This window comes from Bufo bufo, chromosome 9 (genome assembly GCF_905171765.1).
Source record: "Bufo bufo chromosome 9, aBufBuf1.1, whole genome shotgun sequence".
Lineage (NCBI taxonomy): Eukaryota > Metazoa > Chordata > Amphibia > Anura > Bufonidae > Bufo > Bufo bufo.
The window spans coordinates 166,149,164-166,172,885 of NC_053397.1; the positions used below are offsets into that span (position 1 = coordinate 166,149,164).

The 23,722-nt window shown below is 44.2% G+C and overlaps 1 protein-coding gene across 1 annotated transcript in view; it reads left to right on the forward strand.

Annotated features, from left to right (window-relative positions):
• The first annotated feature begins 13,996 nt into the window (after positions 1-13,996).
• The window catches only part of CACNA1I (calcium voltage-gated channel subunit alpha1 I), a 589,793-nt gene continuing 580,067 nt past the window's right edge, over positions 13,997-23,722 (forward strand). Inside the window, exons 1-2 of the mRNA XM_040407395.1 lie at positions 13,997-14,108; positions 17,076-17,209. Of these exons, the coding sequence (XP_040263329.1) occupies positions 14,016-14,108; positions 17,076-17,209 (227 nt within the window). The 5' untranslated portion in view covers positions 13,997-14,015. The remainder of the gene's footprint in view (positions 14,109-17,075; positions 17,210-23,722) is intronic.

The following is a 23,722-nucleotide window of genomic DNA, read 5'->3' on the forward strand; positions in this document are numbered from 1 at the left end:
ACTGCGCAAGTTCTGCCACCGCTCCATTCACGTCTATGGAACTGCTGGGAATAGCTGAGCACCAGCTTTCATCATTAGCTTTTCATCGCACTTCTATAGAAATCAATGGAGGGCAGTTGCGCATGCGCAGTGCATTCTGGTTCACTTTGGGAGCTTCATTCTAGAGATAGGTGTGGGTCCAGGAGGTGGGACCTGCATCTATATGACATTAACAGCATATCCTTGTGATATGCCATCATTGTCTCAGGTGAGATAACCCTTTTAAGGGCAGATGTAACTTCTCCTCTTTCTTGAATTCACTTCTGGTTTTGGCTTGCAAAACTGCATCCGGAAACCTGACCGTGTGGCTGTGCTCTTAGGCTGTAACTATACAATGATGTACAACTATATGTTTTCCGTGGCATGACATTTGTGCCACATTGCCAATGACAGGGTTACATGCAACAATGGCAGGAAATACAGCACTGTTTGATTTTTGGTCGCAAGTAGCTTAAACTTTGACATCATAAACCACAATGCAAGTTGCGTGCAAAATGCAACTTGTCTTTGACTTGGCTGTCAATTTAAAGCCAAACCACAGACCTAAAATAGTCGCATGTCAGCAAGATCCCACGCGTGCGCACTAGGTATAACCTAGCTGTAGGAGGTTGGATGGCTGTAATAGGGCCATCAAGGCAGGTTCGAGCGAAGTGCACCGGCCGGCGCATGCGCACTTCGCTTAACGAGGCCGCTGCCAGGAGTCCGCACGGGCGCATCAGGTTATACCTAGTGCGCACGCGCGGGATCTGGCTGAAGAGAGCGGACATTAGAGAGACGGCGATGAACTGAGGTAGGCAGCTCTAATGAAAGGGAGGGCGGCGATTTCAATTCAGAAGGGCGGCGCTGGGCACCAAAACGAGATGGCTGCAGCCGGGCACCCTGCATCATGAGACGTCCCCTTGGACACATTTGTGACGTGACTGACAGGTTATATAAACCCGTTTTATATGATTATAGAGCCACAGGCACATTTGATAAGGTCACTTTAGGATTCAGTGTATTAGTAGGGACCTCGCCATATGGTTAGGTTATAGGCCTAAATTCTGATGACACAATCCCTTTAAGTCGCACAAATGATTTTGGTAGCACAACTTTTCTGACATTGGTTTTCATGTGACATCACTGTGACATCACGTCGACTGTGGATTTAAACACATGTTTATTATGGGGTAAAGTCTAAGTTCAGTGTGAATTATGTTGTGTACATTTGACATGATTGCATGTCATAGTCTCCGTACAGCCATAGTTACTGTCATTAATTCACATAGGGACCTCGGAGAGGGCAGGGTATGTGTAAGGGTGTATTCAGCAGATTTGTTGCAGACATTTTTGGTATTGTCCCATTAAAGATTTACATGTTGCAGTAAAAGGGCCATTTGGATGTATGAAATTGATTTTTTAGTCTCAATTTTTTTTTAAACAAATCTGTTTCTTGTGAAAATAGCCTTTTAGTGTACCATTGTACAATATCCACCTTCACAACCAGTTGTGATTTCAGTTAATCTAAAATGACAAATGGCGTACTTTTGCAACTAGTATCCATTAACAGTTTTCTAAAGCAATCCCTGTATGGTCTTAGCCTGCTGACATACTCCCTTCCATCTGTTCTCTACTTCTTTTTAACCTCCTAAATAGTAAAACAAAATCACTATATAGGTATTGTGAGGACACAAAAAAAAAACTTATAGCATAATTGAGTCAAAGCCAAAAAAATAACAGACTAAAATGGGCTATTAGAGGAAAAAAAGGGCAGGGAAATAAGATACAAAGGAGCATCAAAAGTCACACAATTGCAAGAACATGGGTACCATGGTCATATTCTTCTGGAGAAGATGCCAAATAAGCAAAGTAGATATAGTCAATAGTGTTGTTTGAGCACCAAAGTGCTCGGGTGCTCGAGTAGAACACCTCGGGATGTACAATGGAAGTCAATGGGAGAACCCGAGCATTAAACTATGCTCTGAAGAGGGGAGGGTGTCTGGTTCACAGGAAAAGGTCAGAAAATGATGGAAACACCACTGAAATTGTTCGGGAACAGCATAGGGAGGATGTCTGGATACATCTTGGACTCCCAGGTCGCTGCTAGGAACGATGTTGTCCGAGTAGTACGCCACTTTTACAGACTGACAATAATACGCCCAAAACCGAAGATAAAATCTATTTTAGAAGAAAAATTGCTAGGAAACATTCTTTCCTGTATATTTACTTGTATATAAAGTGAAAGTGCTGCCAGAATTACAAGGAAGAGGCACTCCGATACAACCTTCTACACTCATAAAGCCTATGCACTAAGTGAAAGGGCTGCAAAACATAACAAGGAACCGGCACTACAATACACCCTTTATTACACATAAAGGAGGGCATCATACACATCCTTGAAAAATTATGATTGATGGCCTGCTAGTGACCCTCAAAAACTATTGGAGCAATTGCCTACTGATCTGACCATCTAAAACATTAGGGGCAAATGCCTGCTGCTGATATGACCATCTAAAACATTAGGGACGAGGGCCTGATGCTGATCTGACCTTCTAAAACATTAGGGGCGAGGGCCTGCTGCTGAGCTGACCATCTAAAACATTAGGGGCGAGGGCCTGCTGATGAGCTGACCATCTAAAACATTAGGGACGAGGGCCTGATGCTGATCTGACCTTCTAAAACATTAGGGGCGAGGGTCTGCTGCTGAGCTGACCTTCTAAAACATTAGGGGCGAGTGCCTGCTGCTGATCTGACCATCTAAAACATTAGGGGCGAGAGCCTGCTGCTGATCTGACCCTCTAAAACATTATGGGCAAGGGCCTGCTGTTGAGCTGACCCTCTAAAACATTAGGGGCGAGTGCCTGCTGCTGACCCTCTAAAACATTAAGAACAAGGGCCTACTAGTGACCCTCTAAAACATTATGGGCGATGGCCTTCTGGTGACCCTCGAAAACATTATGGGCAAGGACCTGCTGGTGACCCTCGAAAACATTATGGGTGAGGGCCTGCTGGTGACCCTCAAAAACATTATGGGCAAGGGCCTGCTGGTGATCCTCAAAAACATTATGGGTGAGGGCCTGCTGCTGAGCTGACCCTCTAAAACATTAGGAGCAAGGGCAGCCTATTAAGCATGTTGATATAATGGAGGAGGAGGAGGACGAGAAAAGGAAGATTGAACCATATACCCTTTTTTGTGGTGGAAGGGGTGCATGGGAATACAGTGCATTCAACACACCATAAAAGCCACATTTAAAGTGCCTTTATGTTCAGCCGCTTTCCTCTGGTGGAGTAGAGAAGTCAGGGACAATCCAGGCCTTGTTCATTTTTATAAGAGTCAACCTGTCAGCATTTTTAGTTGACAGGCGGATGCACTTATCAGTTATAATGCCCCCAGCAGCACTAAATACATGCTCTAACAAAATGCTGGAGGCAGGGCAGGCCAGCACCTCCAAGGTGTAGAGCGCCAGTTCGTGCCATGTGTTCAGCTTGGACACCCAATAGTTGTAAGGCACAGAGGGATCACCGAGGACACTGACACGGTCTGCTATGTACTCCTTCGCCATCTTCCAAAAATTTTCTCTCCTTGTGACAATAGGCCGCGCAGCAGGTTGAGGGTGCTGGCAGGGAGTCATAAAACTGTCCCAGGCCTTGGAGAGTGTTGCCCTGCCTCTGTTGGAACTGTTATGTGTTCCCCTCGTCTCCCCTCCTCGGTTGGCCAAGGAACTATGTACTCTGCAGCCAGCGTTGTCAGCTGGAAAATTTTTGAGCAATTTTTCCACAAGGACCTTCTGGTATTGCACCATTTTGCTCATCATCTCCACCACAGGAATGAGATATGAGAAGTTCTCTTTGTAGCGGGAGTCGAGAAGGGTAAAGAACCAGTAATCAGTGTTGGCCAAAAGGCATACAACGCGAGGGTCACGGGAAAGGCTGCCTAACATAAAGTCAGCCATGTGTGCCAGAATCCCAACAGACAAGACTTCGCTGTCGTCATCAGGAGGATAACTCTCAATCTCCTCACCCTCTTCCTCCTCTTCTACCTATCCACTATGAACAGATTAAATAAAATGTCCATGGGTACTACCCTCTGTAGTGGAGGCAACCGTCTCCTGCTCTTCCTCCTCATCATCATCCAATTTGCGCTGAGAAGACGAACTGAGGGTGGTCTGGCTATCACCCTGTGTACTGTCTTCCCCCATTTTCAGCTCTTTCACATGCAAAGCGCCCGCATTAATTGTGAGCAGCGAGCGTTTCAGTAGACACAGAAATGGGATGGTTACGCTGATAATAGCGTTATCGACGCTCACCATCTGTGTTGATTCCTCAAAGTTGTGTAAAATCTCACAGAGGTCAGACATCAATGCCCACCCGTCGCTTGTAAAGAGCGGAGGCTGACTGGAAAGGCGACGTCCTTATTGCAGCTGGTATTCCACTACTGCCCTCTGCTGCTCACAAAGCCTGGCCAACATGTGGAACGTGGAATTCCAGTGCATGCTCACGTCGCACAAGTCGGTGAGCTGGCAATTGCAAGCGCTGCTGCAGCGTTGCCAGAGTGGCGCAAGCTGTCGATGACTTACGGAAATGGGCACACACGCGGGGCACCTTCACCAGTAGCTCAGGCAAATTGGGGTAGGTTTTGAGAAACCGCTGAACCACTAGGTTGAACACGTGGGCTAGGCATGGGATGTGTGTGAGCTTGCCGAGCTCCAAAGCCGCCACCAAGTTATGGCCATTATCAGACACAACCATGCCTGGTTGTAGGTTGAGTGGCAAGAGCCACAGCTCATTCTGGTCCCTTATACCCTGTCACAGCTCTGCAGTGGTGTGCTGTTTGTCACCTAAGCAGATCAGTTTAAGCACGGCCTGTTGCCGCTTTCCCACTGCAGTGCTACACTGCTTCCAGCTACTGACTGATGGCTGACTGGTGCTGCAAGATGATAATTCAGAGGTGGAAGTGGAGGAGGAAGCGGAGGAGGAGAAGGGAGGGTTGCAGCCACTAACGTTGGTGGTGGCGGAAACCCTGTTGGAAGTAGAGCCCGCAATCCTTGGCGTCGGTAGTACCTGTGCCATCCAAGAGTACGACTCACTCCTGGCCTCCACAATGTTCACCCAGTGTGCCGTCAGGGAAATGTAGCGTCTCTGGCCAAAAGCACTTGTCCATGTGTCAGTCGTTAAGTGGACCTTCCTAATAACTGCGTTAGTCAGGGCACGGGTGATGTTACAGAACACATGCTGGTGTAAGGCTGGGACTGCACACCATAAAAAATATTGGCGGCTGGGGACAGAGTACCGCGGGACAGCCGCCACCATGAGGCTGTGGAAAGCCTCAGTGTCCACAAGCCTAAATGGCAACATTTCCGTGGCTAGCAATTTGGAAAGGTGCGCATTTAGTGCTATGGTCTGTGGGTGGGTGGCTGGGTATTTGCGCTTTCGTTCAAAGGCCTGGGGTATAGACATCTGTACGCTGCGCTGGGACACAGAAGTGGATGTGCTAGCTGATGGTGCTTGCGAAGGTCCAGGTGCATGGTTGGAGGCATCAGGGCCTGCGTCTTGGACAGGGGATTAGCCAGCACGTAACACAGGGGAAGAGGAGGCAGTGGTGTGACCCGCAGACACAGGTTGTGGACCCAGGCGTTCGGCCCACCTATTATGGTGCTTTGATGCCATGTGGCGGATCATGCTGGTGGTGGTGAGGTTGCTAGTATTCACGCCCCTGCTCATTTTGGTATGGCACAGGTTGCAAATGACAATTCTTTTATCGTCCGCACTTTCCTCAAAAAAGCGCCAGACTGCGTAACACCTACCCCTTGGCAAGGGAGATTGCCACAAGGGGGTGCTCTGAGGAACAGTTGCGGGCCTGTTTGGTGTGGCCCGCCTTCTCCCTTTTGCCAGTGCCCCCCCACTGCCTCTTCCAGCCTGTTGCGGTGCTGCGGATCCCTCCCCCCTCTGTACTGCTGTCCTCCTTCCCAGGTTGAGTCAGTGATTTCATCATCCACCACCTCCTCTTCCACTTCCTCACTCTGGTCATCCTCCTGACTTGTTGATCTAACAACAACCTCAGTTATTGACAACTGTGTCTCATCCTCATCATCAACCTCTTGAGACACTAATTGCGGTTTACTTATTGGCAACTGTGTCTCATCATCACCATCCAGCTCGTGAAACACTATTTGCCGTTCCCCACCGTCATCTTCTTCTAACTGTGGATGCTCCAGAGTTTGGGAATCAGAGCACAAGATCTCCTCATGTCCCTCTTCAAGCAGGCTTGTCTAGAGGCCCAAATTAAGGAATGGTGATGAAAACACCTCCTCTGAATATCCGGGTGTGGGATCACTTGTTTGCCAAGACTCTCCATGGTCAGGGGAATGAGTATCACGGTGAGGATTCTGTTGACCAGACTCTTGGCTACTGAGACTGGAGTTTGTGGAAGACAGGGTGGTGCTTAACCGACTGGAAGCATTATCTGCTGCAATCCAACCGACCACCTGGTCACACTGGTCTGACATCGAGAGTGGTGTCCTGCGCTGCCCTGCAAACTGGGACATGAAGCTAGGTATCGTGGATGAGTATGTTTCTTGTGCTCTGGCAGCAGGCACAGTTTCACTGTGCACAGGGCCACAGCCTCTGCGTGCTCCATCAGCAGCATGGCCACTTCCCCTACGCTTACTGCTTGCCTTGCGCATATTAAATGGTATTATGTGCTTGCAAGTATGTCACACGAACAGTAGCGCAGGTTAAATAAAGTACACAGAATGTCAGACATTTTTAGGATGCGCACACATTAAACAGGAGGTATAGTGCAAGCAGGGCCGGCCTTAGGTGTTCAGGCGCCCTGTACGAGCTAACCTTGTGGCGCCCCTACCCCCTTTCCCTTTACCCCTGGTCACATAAACATACACAAGGAGGAAAAAAATCTTTGTAACAAATAACACTAGTGCTGATAATGTGGTAGTGTTACCTGCAGTCTTATGTAAAACCACAGATAAAACTAGTGCTGAATAATGTGGTAGTGTTACCTGCAGTCCTATGTAAAACCACAGATAAAACTAGTGCTGAATAATGTGGTAGTTTTACCTGCAGTCCTATGTAAAACCTCAGATAACACTAGTGCTGAATAATGTGGTACTGTTACCTGCAGTCCTATGTAAAACCATAGATAACACTAGTGTATATCATGTGGAAGTGTTACCTTCGTCCTTTGTGTGCCTCCCTGTGTCTATCGCACAGACTCCATGCTGGCGCTGCCTCCTCTTCCATCTTCTTCTTGCCCCACACAGAACGTTCTGATGCAGCAATGTCAAGATATAGGAGCACTGTGGGCATGGTGATGGTGACACACAGGGAGAAACACACACACAGGGACGGACACACACACACACAGGGACGGACACACATACTGTACATACAATAAATATGATCACCACATGGCTCCTGCCTGTCTGCTTTGGTAAAGCAGGGCATAGCTGGGCTATGCCAGGCTTTAGCAGAGTGGGCACAGGACAGTGGACACAGGGCACGATATGTATACGAGCACAGCTGAGCGAGTGCAGGGCAAGGGCCCGCATACACATCCCCCCTCCTGCCTGTCATACCACCCCCCCAACAGGCATTTTGGGGGGAATTAGGGGTTGGATGATGCTGAGTTTGCACATAGCCACCAATCATATCCCCCCCTCCTAAAGGTAACTGATGTGCTGGGGGGAGGGGAATATGATTGGTGGCTATGTGCACACTCAACATCAGCAGCAAGGAGTTAAAGTCCAACCCTTAATGGCCCCCAAAATCCCTGGGAGGGGTTGATGTAGTAGCAGGAAAGCACACTTTCCCCCTGTCCTCTATGAGCCCCCCCCTGAGCCCCCCCCATGGCACATTTCTCCTTCTGTCTCCATGGGCCAGTGGCAGCAGCAGCACATATCTCCTTCTGTCGCCCCCCCCCCCCCCAGCACATTTCTCCTACTCCATCATGGGCCAGTGGCAGATGGGATCCTTCCAGTTGTTATCTATGTACCAAATACCTGTAACTTCTGTTGGAACTTGGCTCAGGCTGTGTTGTGGGCCTTCCCTTGCAGAGACTGAGTCTGCTGTGGCTGCTGGCTGGCGCTCGGGCTCACTCCTTCTCCTCTCTGGGGCCCTGGGGGCGGAGCTCAGTGGCAACATCAAAAGCGAAGATGTGGCTGTGCGGCAGCTGCGGCATGCTCCAGCAGCCACTGGTCTGCTCTCTTAAAGAGACAGGCAGGCCAGGCAGCAGAGCGGAGCTCAGAGCGGCCACGGGCCCCGTTCCCTCCTCACTCTTTCCAATAGTCCGTGCACTTTCAGCGCTGTTAGTCGGCCGCCGGCCGCCCGCCGACCGCAACAAAATAGTAAGTAGACTTAGTTAAAAAATTTGACTGAATGTCACTGATATTTCGGATACGTAAACGTGATACAGGAGATGTAGCGCAGGTAATGTAACTGTCCGCAGTGGATACCGTCTACAGAAAAAGTACACTGCATGTCACAGATATTTTTAAGCTGCGCACACGTTACACAGGAGATGTAGAGAAGATAATGTCACTGTCAGCAGCGGCCAAACAATTGCAAGCTATTTAGCGCAGGTTGCACTAAAAATATGTATTGCTGCCACACACAATAGTCCTTAAAAGGACTTTTGGGTCTATAACAAGTATAAAAGCTAAAATATTCCTATTTCACTCCCTACACTATCTCTCCCTTCTGTTCTCCAGCTCTCACTGACTAAGACTGAGCCGAACATGTGTCATCAGGTGCTATATAGCATCCGATGACGCGTTCCGGCCAGCCAATCACTGTAATGCCAGTAGCCAACATGGCTACTGGCATTACAGTGAATGACAGTACTTACCTGCACATTTATTGGCTGCGTAGCAGCCAACAAACATGCGGGGAGGAGACTCGAGCATCACACTCAAGCACACGCGGTTTTCGGTCTAACACCGCAATGTGCCGAGTATCGTGATGCTCGAGTAAAATTAGTGTTCAGCCGAGCATGCTCGCCCAACACTAATAGTCAAGAGAAATAGTAGTGTGGAAATACTCAGAACCATCAAGTACCACAGCCAGCAAACTCAAACACTGCTATTCGGCTTCCTTAATCACTTTGGTTAGTAGTAACTAAGGTACCTAGGCTTTTTCTGCAGAGTAAGGTACCAGAAAACAGGTTCAAGCTCACTAGTAGCAGACCTACCATAATGACAGGGGGGATAAAAAAAAGTTGTAGCCGGAAAGCAGTGTCAAAACCATGAGAGACAGGTGTAGCCAAATCATTAGCAAGGAATTAATTCAGAGACAAGTCGAAGTCAGTACACTAGGAGAATCAATAGAAGTCAAATAGCAGGCTGAGGGTTAATCCAGAAACAAGCTGAAGTCATTGTCTGATTTAAACCCTCCACGCAGTCTTCTGATTGAATGATGGGCCAGAGCCTTGTTTGGCTATGTGTCCCTTCTCTCTGATAGGCCAATCAGCAAGGGCTTACCTTGTCAGCATGGTAACCTTTAGAAAATGGCCATTTAACTGGTCCATGTGATTCTTCTGCTGCTACACCATATAGACGGCTGCTGGGATGAGAGGATGTCCAACAGCAACACAGTGCCTCATAAAGTCAGAATCAGAATAATGCATTTGCTTGTTGCCTGTTACCATGGATACACATTAGCTGGTATATTTGCTGTAGACTCAAAGAGGTGGGAAATTTGTAATGAAAGCTATCTGTAAACTTGTGTAACTTATATTTCTTCTATTTAGATCTATTTGGGAAATAAATAAAAAAAAAATGATATAGGACAAGTACACACAGCTTTTATTGTACAATATCTTTGGAATCATGCAGGGGTTATCTCACTAATCTCAACATCCTTGTCACTAAGATAGGGCAACATGAGCATAATGGTCAGTCCCCTTAGGGCTACATCCATGTTGGATTTCTCGCGACTGTCGCGTTGATCCCATTAATTTCTATAGGATCACCGCTACTCAGCTATCCTGGCCATGACAGCCATCATGCGACCTGTGTCACCGTGTAGCCCTAGCCTTAAAGGGGTTTTCCAAGATTTTTTTAACTTTTGATCTATCCTCTGGATAGGTCATCAGTATCGGATTGGTGTGGTTTCCGGTTCAAGTCAATGGGCCTGAGCTGCAATACGAAGCACAGCTGCTATACAATGTACAGAGCTGTGTTTGGTAACTGCAAGAAGGCAGCGGCGGAACAGCTGATCCGTGGGGGTCCCGGGTGTCGGACCCCCACCGATCAGACACTGATGACTTATCCTGACAATAGGTCATCAGTTATAAAATCCTGGAAAAAATGTTTAATTTCGGATCCAAAAATAACACTATAAACACAAGAAATAGAAAGCATAAAGAAAAGACTTGGTTACCTATGTCTTCAGACCAGCCAAAGAGTCTACATTAATCATTAATGACAGAAATATTCCATTATGATATAAACTTTCATCAACATTTTATATTAACTAACCCCCAATGAAGAAATAAGCCAACATTATTAATTATAACTTAGGAATTTATGAAGCCCTCCACTCCAAAATGATGTCTTCAAAAAGTCACAAAATAGGGCTTTTGTGACTTCTTGAGGTCACTTGTACAACATTTTTGCAACTTTTTGCATTTTTACACCACTCACTCCAGTTTAACTATTTTATTGAATCTCATTCCAGATTCATCACTGCAACTTTTTTTTTAAAGTTTTTAAAAAAAGTCCCAAAGTCATACCAGTAGGGGGGTGATGCAGAAAACATGAGTAGCATTTTGAGACAAATGGTTTTAGATTTAAGAATAAGCCAAATTTAACAAACAACTTGTACCTTTTGAATCCCCCATAGTGTTTAGAGAAATCCACTATCATTGTATGTTAAATAGTAAAATATGGGGCAAAAACAACACTACGGTGGACAGTAAATTTACCTTTGGCAAACAGTACCAGGCGGCTGGTATAAAAACAAATAAAGCCATGATAAGTGGTCATTAAAGGAGTACGGTGCTTGGCTATCTCTAGCGCTCCCATAGAAATGGACCAGCCACTCCATCCAGTTCAGGGCAGCACTACAGGGTATGGAGCCCTGTTCTCATGATCGGTAGGAGTCCCAGAATAGGAGCTCCACCAATGCTGTGGATAGGGGATAACTTAATATAACCGAAATACCCCTTTATAACTATGTCTAGAGGAAAGAAAGTTTCATTACCAGCGTAGGCAGGATTCTTTACTGTAAGGGCAATAAAGCTATTCAACTCTCTGCCAGATAAAGCTGTTGTAGTTAATTTTTTAAATATTTTTAAAGGGCACACTAAGTTATCTGTACTTGGTTACCGATGATTGGTGACTGATTTTGGCTTCTGTCTAATAGGGTTTGTTTGATCTCCCACTCATGCAGGATAATTGCTGGTTCTAGATGCCATTATGTATTTTTTTTAACTATATAAACTATATTAATGTGTATCAAGAATGTCATTATTTACAGTATTTTTTAAGGACAACCCTTACATTTGCAACTAATTGTTAGATTGTTATTGAGAAAAATGCTCTTCAAATTGGTCATAAAGCTACTATTCCTTAAAATAGTGTCTGGCTTTTACATGTTACGTTTATGGTGCTGCTTATGTGCTAGTTAATTTCCTCAGATCTTGCTTCTCAGCTCCACTGAGGAACGTCTGTGATCTGTGACTACACTTCCGCTGCAGTGTTTGCAGTAATCTAAGGTAGTCTGAGACACACCCCCTGCCTCATCATTGGCCCAGGCTGCTGCTCTCTCCCTCCCCTTGTTCAGCTTTGTCTTCTGAGATTTTAGGAGTCAGTGCAAGGAGAACTTATTTATATATATCAAGGGCAGAATGATGATAAAGTACGGATTACTGAACCACCCGTGAGACATGATTTCCACATGAATACTGAGGTAAATGAAGCTTATTAAGAAGAGCCTGGAGAGCCTCTTTAAAAACCCCTATGAGGTGAAAAGTTGGTTCATATCTGTGTTAATGTAGTTGTCTGTGGGCAAAAAGCTAGTGAGAATAAAATTGCATGTTATAAATACTGCGGAAAATAGTAGCAGCATCTTAAAGATCCATTATTTACTTTTCATACTTTGTTGCAGAAACATTAAATGTATTTGAGCACTTGCCAGAAATTATAGGGCAGCAAAAAAAATAAAAAGTAGTCAGAACCAATTTACTTTGTAATTGCATAAGCTCTGACACCATGAGAAAGGCTATCGTTAGCTAAATCTGATAGATGTTGACAACATAATTTCCTATTCTAAAAACCAAACAATTTGTGCCAGAAAAGTTTTAATTTAAGAATCACATTAATTAAACAATGATAGTTTCAGAGAACAACATTCAGAATCTGAGGAGCACAGGAATTACTATATATAATAAAACTAAAAAAGATACTATTTTGAAAGTAGACTATATAAACTATATAAAAGCTACTAAAAGAATAAGTATATAGTACTGCATAGTTATATCATTGGTAACTAAAGGGGCCCCATAGCAAAACTCTGTGAGATAGCTCAGGCCAATCTTAAAACTAATGTCCAACATTACATTCTTAGATCCAAAATGCTGTGCTGATTAAATTTAATAAAATATCTCTATTGTTACGATAGTATATGATTCTAGCTGCACACAGACACCACTAGGGGGAGCTAGCTCTTTTGATTGATACAGCAGGTGTTGAACTCAATCAAAGCTGTTGAAATCTCTATTCAGGGATTTATAGGTAGCCACTAGGAGAGTGTTATGGCAAGAAATTCAACCTAGTCATTCTTCAATCATGGTCTCTATAATAGAGATTTGATTTGGCGCTACTCCTGAGGGCGTTATCTAAGTCCTTCCTACCACAGATTATACACTTTAACCTCTGTATGGGAATCTAGACTTTGCTGCATGGAATCCACCAGTCTGCTTTGTCTTGGTGGTAGGCTCTGTTCAGTGACTGCTGATTCACGGGTGCAGGCACCAAAAAAAATCAGGTGAAACAGTAGTCGGGGACAGTCCAAGATCAGTTCAGGCAGAGTATATGCAATCTGATAAACAGTCTGAGGTCAGGTGGTGCAGGTTAGGGCCAGAGTGGGGATCAGGCAGTGAAAAGTTAATTCCAGAAGTCAGGCAGAAGTTAGCACAGGTAAACAAACTAATGGAGTACTTTTGCACATTAGAACCTATTGCTCAGGCACCTTCCCCTGTGGGAAGGTGCCTAAAGCACTCCATTGGCTGCAAAAAATTAGGGTGTGTGCACACTGGCCCTTTAAGAGCTGGATATCTAATTCATGCATGTTCCATGGGCAGAGAGAGGCATAGCTGAAAGGAAGCAGGCCTCAGTCTGCTTAGAAGGAGCATAATTACTCCAGGGGCTGGGACCTTCTTTTAAGGGTGAGAGGACTGTTGGCAGTACTGGTCCGCCAGAGCCCTGGAGATATGGATCAGGTGAGCAAGGCGGCGTCTGTGCACACCAGCAGGAGAGGAATTTCAGTGGGCTTTGACTGCCGCCATAACATTCCCATAGTAGTCATGTGCACTGCCTCTATGGAGTGTCAGAAACTGATCAGTTGCGACAAGTAAACTTTGATGACATCATCGGTTTTAAGCAGTAATAATCATGTCTTGATCAGTTGGTCTTATTACCATATCATATACCATATAAAACCTGCATTTTCTTTTTCTTTTTATACCCAGAAGCATACTGAGGAGCGGTGAGATTAGGAGGAACAATCTAGTAATGATGTTTAGCATAATGTGTTAATAGTAATATTCTTTATGAAAGCTATATGCTGGTATTAAACACTGCAGCTTAGTACTACATGCTACAGAGTATGTGATACAGTGAAAAGGATGCATGGGATACGATGTATCATGTATAATTTCTGTATTGTCATTATGTTCAATGGTATGCTATAACAATGATTTGCTAGATGAGAACCTCATTATTTTCCTTAACGAACTATCTTTCACGTGGTTCGAGTGTTTGAGCATGATGGTAATCCTCCTGAACTGTGTGACTCTGGGAATGTTCCAGCCCTGTGAAGATGTTGACTGTTCCTCTGACCGGTGCCAAATTCTTCAAGTAAGTTCTTATCATTTTAAAACATATGATGCGAATACTGAACTGTGAAGAGTCGATCATCACTTGCATTGGTGTGTATAGCAGGAGTTCCCAAACTTTTATAGCTGGAGACCCACAGGCAAAGATAACAGATGGGAATGAGCAACACCAGGTATAGCAATGCATCACCACGGTCAAATAAGGCAGCATTCACTTTCTGCCAAAATATGGCTACATTCAGCGCTTGAGCCTGAGAAAATCTCCTAGTGTAGTCATCAAATTGAAAGCCCCAATGCATACCATACACTAACATAGACCATCCATAGCACCCCATACAAGAAAAACCTTATTGTATACCACACAGTATACAGTGCGTTATTTTTGGTGGCCCACTGTGTAGGAAAAAACAGCCTATACAGTTTAGAAAATATGAATGCTGCTGTAGATTGTATCCTGGTAGATGCCAAAGGGACACTCCTTCTGCACCTATGAAGTTTAAAGGGACCTATGTGCGTACAATAACCCGCAGTGCTAAGGCTCAATATGCACACCAAATGTGAACAGGGTCTTAGGGTACAGCTACGTGGGAGAAATTTCTGCTGGGGATTTGTCCATGTTTCTCGCAGCTAAATCCATAACGAATCTATCGATATTGCCGTGGATTTGCCATGGATTGCAAATTATGCATTGCAAAGGGTTAAATCCGTGGTGGAAATCCTTGGCGTAAATTGACATGCTATGCATTTAAATCAGCATCTCAGGTCAGTTTACACTGCAAGTTTTTGACAGCGTGTGGACAGGGTTTGTAAACATCTCATCCATTTTGCTAGTACTACAAAACTCTTTGGCCTCTTTCACACGGGCGTGTCCAGATTAGGTCCGGATGCGTCCCGGTGCATTGCGGCAAACCCGCGCGAGTAGGAACGCAATTGCAGTCAGTTTTGACTGCAATTGCGTTCCGATGTTCATTTTTTATCGTGCGGGTGCAATGTGTTTTGCACGCGTGTGATAAAAAACCGACTGTGGTACCCAGACCCGAACTTCTTCACAGAAGTTCAGGTTTGGGTTAGTTGTAGTGTAGATTGTATTATTTCCCCTTATACCCATGTTATAAGGGGAAATAATAGCATTCTGAAGAACAGAATGCATAGTACAATAGCGCTGGAGGGGTTAAAAAAAAAAATATATATTTAACTCACCTTAATCCACTTGTTCGCGCAGTCAGCATCTCTTCTGTCTTCATCTGTGAGCAATAGGACCTTTGATGACGTCACTGCGTTCATCACATGGTCCATCACATGATCCATCACCATGGTGATGGATCATGTGATGAGCGTAGTGACGTCATCAAAGGTCCTATTGCTCACAGCACAGATGAAGACAGAAGAGATGCCGGCTGCGCGAACAAGTGGATTAAGGTGAGTTTTAATTATTTGTATTTATTTTTTTAACCCCTCCGGCCCTATTGTACATAGTGCTTTCTGTATTCAGAATGCTATTATTTTCCCTTATAACCATGTTATAAGGGGAAATAATAAATGATCGGGTCCCCATCCCGATCGTCAGCTAGCAACCGTGCGTGAAAATCGCACTGCATCCGCACTTGCTTGCGGATGCTTGCGATTTTCACGCAACCTCATTCATTTCTATGGGGCCTGCGTTACGTGAAAAACGCACAAAGAGGAGCATGCTGCGATTTTCACGCAACGCACAAGTGATGCGTGAAAATCACCGCTCGTGTGCACAGCCCCATAGAAATGAATGGGTCAGGATTCAGTGCGGGTGCTATGCGTTCAACTCACGCATCGCATCCGCGCAGAATACTAGCCCGTGTGAAAGGGGCCTTTGGCCATACTGTCAAGTTTCCTGAGGCCGTTGTGGAAGCCAAAATCAGGGGAAGACCATAAGTGGAGAGGAAGTATAAAGGACAGATACGACTTCTTCTCTTTTTTGAATTTACTCCTGGTTTTGACATACAAACCTGCACCCAGAAGCCTGACTGTATGGCTGTACCCTTATGCTAATCTGTGGCCTCAAACCGCAGCTTATCTGTCCCACGTCAGCTTGTACCCTGTTACATTTTCTTAACAATTCCAAATTGTAATATTATATTATGCTGGTATTGTTCATGTGGGATCTCCCTTTTAGGCTACATGCACACGACCATTGTGGTTTTTTTGCGGTCCGCAAATTGCGGATCCACAAAACACGGATGGCGTCCGTGTGCGTTCCGCAATTGACAGAGCGGCACGGACAGCCATTAAATTCTTCAATATGATTATTCAAGGATCTTGAAGACATCTAATGTATTTACTGTAGTTTTATTGCTTTGGATGTCTCATTGTTAAAGGAGGTATCCCACAAATTTAAAATTACATTTGCTCACATATCTGGAGGACTTTATTTCCTTTCTGTGGGTGGATAGCAGCTCATCGAGCACCTACATCTCCTGGCAAGCATTGCAATTAGCTCTTGTTAACCTGTTCCTCCTTTGCATACAAAATAGTCCCTCACATATAGCCCCAGAGATACATACCGTATAGTATGTCATGTCCCCACAATGTTGTATTCCACTGTCTAGAGAGAGATACAGCTATATACTACTGTATTTCTATGACTTTAGAAGTAGGGATGAATGAAAGAGAGATGTCCCACCCTCTACACCTGCTTCTCTATGAGATCACTATGCCAGCACTGAGGGGAAAGGAAGAGGCCAGGAACAATACTGAGCGTGTTAGTCCACCTCTGAATGCAGGAGAAGGGGGACCAGAAGGATAAACAGCAGAGGGCGCTACCAGAGAGGAAAGTGTAATCTGCATAAAAAATCGAACAATGTTTTTACTCCATGCAAATTGCAAAAATATTTTATTTGAAATGCCCTTTTCATGGGGATAATGCCTTTAATACTGTTAATAGTGTAATCCTATGTTGCATGTATTAATACATTATGATTACTTTCTAACCGTTTTCATCCTCCAATTACATCAGGTATTTGATGACTTCATCTTTATCTTCTTTGCAATGGAGATGGTAGTTAAGATGGTGGCCTTGGGAATTTTTGGAAAAAAATGTTACCTTGGAGACACATGGAATAGATTGGATTTCTTCATTGTAATGGCGGGGTAGGTAAATACTTCAGTATATCAAATTGAATTGATAGTGCAGATATGTTTTCTCTTACGGGAAAATGATTAAGACATGATTGTTGTGAAGGTGACATTGAAAACCGAGTCAATCGAGGAATGGATGTAAATGGACTATAACAAAACTTTGTTTAGTGAATGTAAACTTAAAAGAGAGAGATAACCCAACTTCTGTTCAATGGGGAACATTTTTAAAAGGGTTTTCCAGGACTTTTATAGGAGAATAGGTCATCAAAATCTGAACATTATCTGATATGTGAGGACTCGACACCCAGGACTCCTGCAGATCAGCAGTTTGAGAAGGCATCGGCGCTCACACTGAATGGGGCTGAGCTGCGATACCAAGCACAGTAGTATACAATGTACGGGCTGTGTTTCTTGAGCTGAGAGAAGGCTTGCGGAGCTACTGTAAGTGCCGCAGCCTTCTCAAACAGCTGATCGAGATCCAGAGGATAGGTCATCAGTATAAAAGTCTCGGAAAACCCCTTTAAGTATCGTCTTTCCAAGCACGTTTCCCACTATCCACAACAGCTTTCATGTTGAGCATTTTTCTTATCACGACAGAATGCTTAAGTGATCCTTAGCAAATTTTTGCAGTGGATCCTCATACTCACTTTTCTTGCCCATGTCACTTTTCTATCACTTTTTTCTACTGGTGACCACTAACAGGGATGGGTCAAGCTTTATGCCACACTTCCCTACTAAGTCTTAGTGTTCCTATTTATAATAGGAACTCTAAGGATCCTGCAGGTCCCATCTCCTCCACAGATGTAGAGTTCGCAGGGCAGGTCCACCTGGCCACACTACCATGTATTTGTAGTAGTGTCCACAGTCCTCTTCTGGCTCCATTGCTCCCTTATCTTAGGATTTCATTGCGAATCCATCAATTGCCCCTCAATGTCACTCAAGTTCTCCACTTATTCTGCCTAGCCCATCCCACCCTTGACCACTAGTAAAAAAGATAGATTTTGAAGAGGTTCAGGACGGTTTCTATGTCTTTCCCCTTGCTGTCAGATTGGACGTCTAGTCCTAGTCTTAAAATTATTCCTAGCTCACTACCTTGAGGTAATAACCAGCTATTTACGTTATTCAACGTTTCTGACATGGCTTTCTTTTATAATTGATCCATTAGTAAACTGCTATGATTAATGACTAGAGCTTAGCTGCATTTTCTAATGGGAGTCTGAGGTAATCCAAATTTCAGCAAGTGTCTAATCAGAAGTTTAACCCCCTAATGACCAGCTAATTTGTTCAACGTTTGCCTCATTTTCATTGACACGGCTGGACAAAGCCTAGTTTTATGCAGAAGTAATTTCACTACCTTTGTGCAGTTTGAGGGTATATATAAAATAGTTTGCAATTTATATACTTTTTTAGTTTTTTAGAATTTTGTTTATACTGTATATATTCAGGCTATTTTGGTTGCATTTTTATATTGTTTATATCGTGTTTTTTCTTTTATGCAAAGCATGAATAATAAAATATATATTTTTTTTTTAAATGGCCACTTATTTATTATTTGCTAGCTTTTTTTAATTACTCCTGTATGCTAATACATTATGCTCTGTCTCTGTATGGCACAGGCTGTAGTTAGGGAAACACTAGAGTGCCCTAACAGCTGGATTACTGAACATACAGTCCTGGGGTACATTCTAGGCACCCAGGGCTGACTGTAGAGGGCTCGCCCAGCCTCCGATCAGATCACTGTGAGCCAATCAAAGAGGGCAATACCCTCTGATCATGCTGTAGTCACTGTGTTAACAGTTGGAATTGGAGATACCTCGATCCTCGCTGTACAGAAAGCAGCTGCTCTAAGAACCCGAGCTGTTAGTAACAGTTTGTAGAGCAGGAGTGCTCACAGAAGCTGTCTGCTCCCTCTAAAACAGTGATGACAAAAGACAATCCTTAAGGGGTTAAGTTGTTGTGGTCACCCCTACCTATGAGATTTACACTGCAGCTCAGTCCTTTTAGATTGGCTCCTCTTTGTATGTCCAACCCCCCCCCCCCCCCCCCCACAAACACGCCAACAGGTTAGTACATGGAGAACTAATTTCAGGATTATAAACTACAATTAACTAAACCACCTGTGAGAAAAAGATCAAAAACAAATGTTTAAAAATTCTATTTACCATTTATCTTAATCCTGGATAATCGATTCTATTATCACTATACTGTAAATTAGTGAATCTTTATAAATCCTACTCTCCATTAATTCTCCACAGTGGGAATTAGTGCAATTAGCTGCAAGTCTGGAACCTGATAAATCGATTTTTACCTTCTCTAATTATAAAGAAATGAGGTACAATGAGTATAATCCTCAGGACTGAATTTCATTAAGGAATTGGAGAAAAAAAGACCTGGGTAGTGTAGGAGACATGGCCAAATGTTCATGCATTTTGGATAATCTTCCGTGTTTTACAGTTTCAATATATCACCATTGAACATTTTTGGTGAGCAATGCTAAATTTGAAAGATATCTACAGAGCGCATAAGAGTTTCTAGTCATTGTGATTTAGTAAATATGTGTGGTTTCAGTAGCACTGCATCAATTGCCTTGTCTTCGACAGGTTGTGTAAAAAACATTTTTATACATCCTTTTAGGGAATTTTGAGTTAATAAGAGAGGAGCCCTTCTCCAGAACCCTTATCGATTAATCAGAGTGGGCAAGGCATCCATTACTGATATATATGTGTATTAGGTCATTTGACGACCGTGTCAATGGGTTGATACTTGTTCTGAAATTTTCCGAAATGGGTGCGAACCCATTAATTTTAATGGGGCTGCAAAAGATGCGGACAACACACCATGTTCTGTCCGCATCCGTAGTTTTGTTCCATGACCCCACAAGAAAGATAGAGCATGTTCTATTTGGACAAGAATAGTCATTTCTATCATAGTACCGGCCATGTGCGGTTCGCAAAATGTGGAACGCACTGGCCTGTATCCGCAAAACACTACGCCCATCTGAATGAGCCCTTACAAGGACATGCAATTGATTTCAAAGGTCACTATATTGTATTCCTTTGCTTACTCTGCGGTAGTGATGCAGAGAAACAAAACACTGGGTTCCCACTCAAAATAAAACTGATCACTGGTGGTCTCCCGGTGGTTAGACACCCTTAGCTCAATCAGTTTTTACTGTGCAAAAAAAAGCAGCAGTTACATGCCAAATGTGAAATTCAGCTCTACTGCATGCGCTCACCTCCAAACTGACCTACCACCCTGAGACCTAGAATTATGACCACATGCTGCAGTGGTGTAACGGATGTGTCGTGGCCGTGCTGAGTTCGAGTACTGTGCTGCACCTTCAATACCGAGTGCCCATTAGCAATACAGACCCACTGAACAGTACAGTCTTCTTTAGTTTAATTATAGCCCGCTGTGACCCTTTTGGTTGCACGATACTCAAACACAGCACGGCCACATTCACCATCGCGCCATGCGGTCATACTCTAACTCAGTTGAACAATATTCCAGCAGGCCTCCTTTTTTGTATTTTATTTAGCTTTTCTGTGGGGTGAGGGGGGAACTTGTTAAAAATGTATGAATTCCATTGTTTTTAATTGCACCTTTCCCTGGGGTTCTTTGTGGTGTTTTATTATTTATGACATGTTTAACACCTTTTTTTTCTGGCATTTATACATCTCCTATAGAAAAGAAGATATAAATGTCATTCTAGATTGATCTAGTCCTCGTGACCAAGCATTCAAAACATTGTCTTACAGCAATTATTTGTGCATTCTCATTTGGATTGTACTGAAAATGTGTTTTTTCCCCGTTTCTTATGAGAATTTTTCTTGTTTTCGGTGGGCGGTATCTGAACAAAATGTTGTATGCACAATTCCTCATTCCCAATGGCCAGCAGCTGCCATCATCATTAATTTTCATTCTGGCTTCATTACTGTTTAATTGTTTAATATGATCATTGGCGCATATATATTGCTGCTGAGCCAAACTGGCACATTAGCTGGGCTTACATAGTGCTAGCATCAGCTAGGGATAATTTAGCAAATGTAGATAGCAAATGTATATTTCACAAAACATATTTCCCTCATTTTTATATTTTCCTAATAGTAGCTTACAAAGTCATTAAATCTTGCGACCTACTCTACGATGGAGTATAGACATACCATGGCATACTGTATGTCACCAACATGCTCCCACTGCAAAAATTATATTACGCCTAGTATATGCCAATAGGACACTATTTTGACATATGCCAAGTGCTGGAGGCCTTATTAATACTTTTGCGGTATGCTCCAGTTGCTTCCTAGTATGCAAACACAGGCTAACATTTTTATTTCCTAAGTAGGCTGAACCTTCATTGAGCCTAGTGCGGCGGTCTACCGGTAGTTTACAGAGGCAATATGTGAGAAAAAACTTCTTCCTATTTCTCCTGATTGGCTGAGAGAGGCAGAATATAACCTGGCAACACCAATAGACATTATGCATCTCAGGATACCATCCTTCAATACGGATCATAACAATAGTGTAGTACATTTTAGGATAACATCTGTGTAACCAGGGGCATAGCTAAAGGCTTATGGGCCCTGGTGCAAAAGTTCAGCTTGGGCCCCCCTTCCCTCAGTGCTTTGTGGCCACGGACAGGGAAGAACAAAGCATTCGTGCTACCTGAGGCAAAAATTGAAGCAGCTCCCCCATGCCAAATTCTTGACCTTACCCCTTCCCTCCAGCCAGTGGTCTAACTTGACCAGCATGCACTTTCTATAATACCGGTGTGGCAGAAAGGTCTTTGGGCCCCCTCAGGCTCCTGGGCCTAGTCGCAAGTGCTACTTCTACACCCCCTATAGCTACACCCCTGCATGTAACCCATTTTACTGTACTCCCTATAATGATGTTGAGTTGAGTTGTTTCAATCCCGCGTTGATCACATTTTCTGTAAGGCGCTAAGAAAAGATGCTTCATCAATTTGCATGGGGTTTACATCACAGGTTCAGCATCAAGGCTTTTGTCCTGATGTGTAGTCAATCCCTCTCATTGTGATTAACATTGAAGATTGTAGCAGTGTGGACAGCACTTTATAGTGCAATTGTCCTTGTAGACCACATTTTACAGTCATTCAGGGCAAATAGTCTCCACCATAGGAACACCCAAAAAGATGCTTGATCACCCATTTAATCCTCACTCATTTTGATCCAGGACAGCTCTAATTTGCAGCGACTGTCTCTGAAACTTTGGGATAGTCCTTGCAAATTTAGCATTGTTGTCAACTATGGCTACAGTCGTAGACCGAACTCTACAGTGTAAATATCCCAATAGACTGCATGCTACAATGGCACCCACATTTGTATACAAATAAATTCCTCAATATATTATTATAGGGGTCAGAGCTCCATTTAAATAATACAGAGCTCCCAAATCCATGAATAGATAAGTAAGATATAAAACATACCATGCGGACTCCCTGCAATCACCACATGAAATATTGTGTGAATTTTATGTGTTTATATGTTTAGGTGACAAACAGCACACCACTGCAGAGCTGTGGCAGGGTATAAGGGACCAGACTGAGCTGTGGCTCTCGCCACTCAACCTACAACCAGGCATTGTTGTGTCTGATAATGGCCGTAACTTGGTGGCGGCTTTGGAGCTCAGCAAGCTCACACATATACCATGCCTAGCCCACGTGTTCAACTTAGTGGTTCAGCGGTTTCTCAAAACCTACCCCAATTTGCCTGAGCTATTGGTGAAGGTGCGCCGCATGTGTGCCCATTTCCGAAAGTCATCTACAGCTGCCGCCGGTCTGGCAACGCTGCAGCAGCGCTTGAAGTTGCCAGCTAACAGACTGTTGTGCGACGTGAGCACGCGCTGGAACTCCACGTTCCACATGTTGGCCAGGCTTTGTGAGCATCAGAGGGCAGTAGTGGTTTTATGCAACTTTGAGGAATCAACACAGATGGTGAGCGGCGATAACGCTATTATCAGCATAACCTTCCCACTTCTGTGGCTACTGAAACGCTCGCTGCTCACAATGAAGACGGACGCTTTTATGTGGAGAGGTGGAAATGGGGGAAGACAGTACACAGGGTGATAGTCAGACCACCCTCAGTTTGTCTTCTCAGCTCAAATTGGATGATGATGAGGAGGAGCAGGAGACGGTTGCCTCCGCTACAGAGGGTAGTACCCACAGCAGATTTATTCCATCTGTTCAGCGTGGATGGGCCGAAGAGGAGGAAGAGGGTGAGGAGATTGAGAGTCATCCTCCTGATGAGGACAGCGAAGTCTTGTCTGTTGGGACTCTAGCACACATGGCTGACTTTATGTTATGCTGCCTTTCCCGTGACCCTCGCGTTGTACGCATTTTGGCCAACACCGATTACTGGTTGTTCAACCGAGGAGGGGAGAAGAGGGGAACACACAGCAGTTCAAACAGAGGCAAGGCAATACTCTCCTAGACCTAGGCCTGGGACAGTTTCATGACACCCTGCCAGCAACCTCACCCTGATGCGAGGCCTAGTGTCACATGGAGGG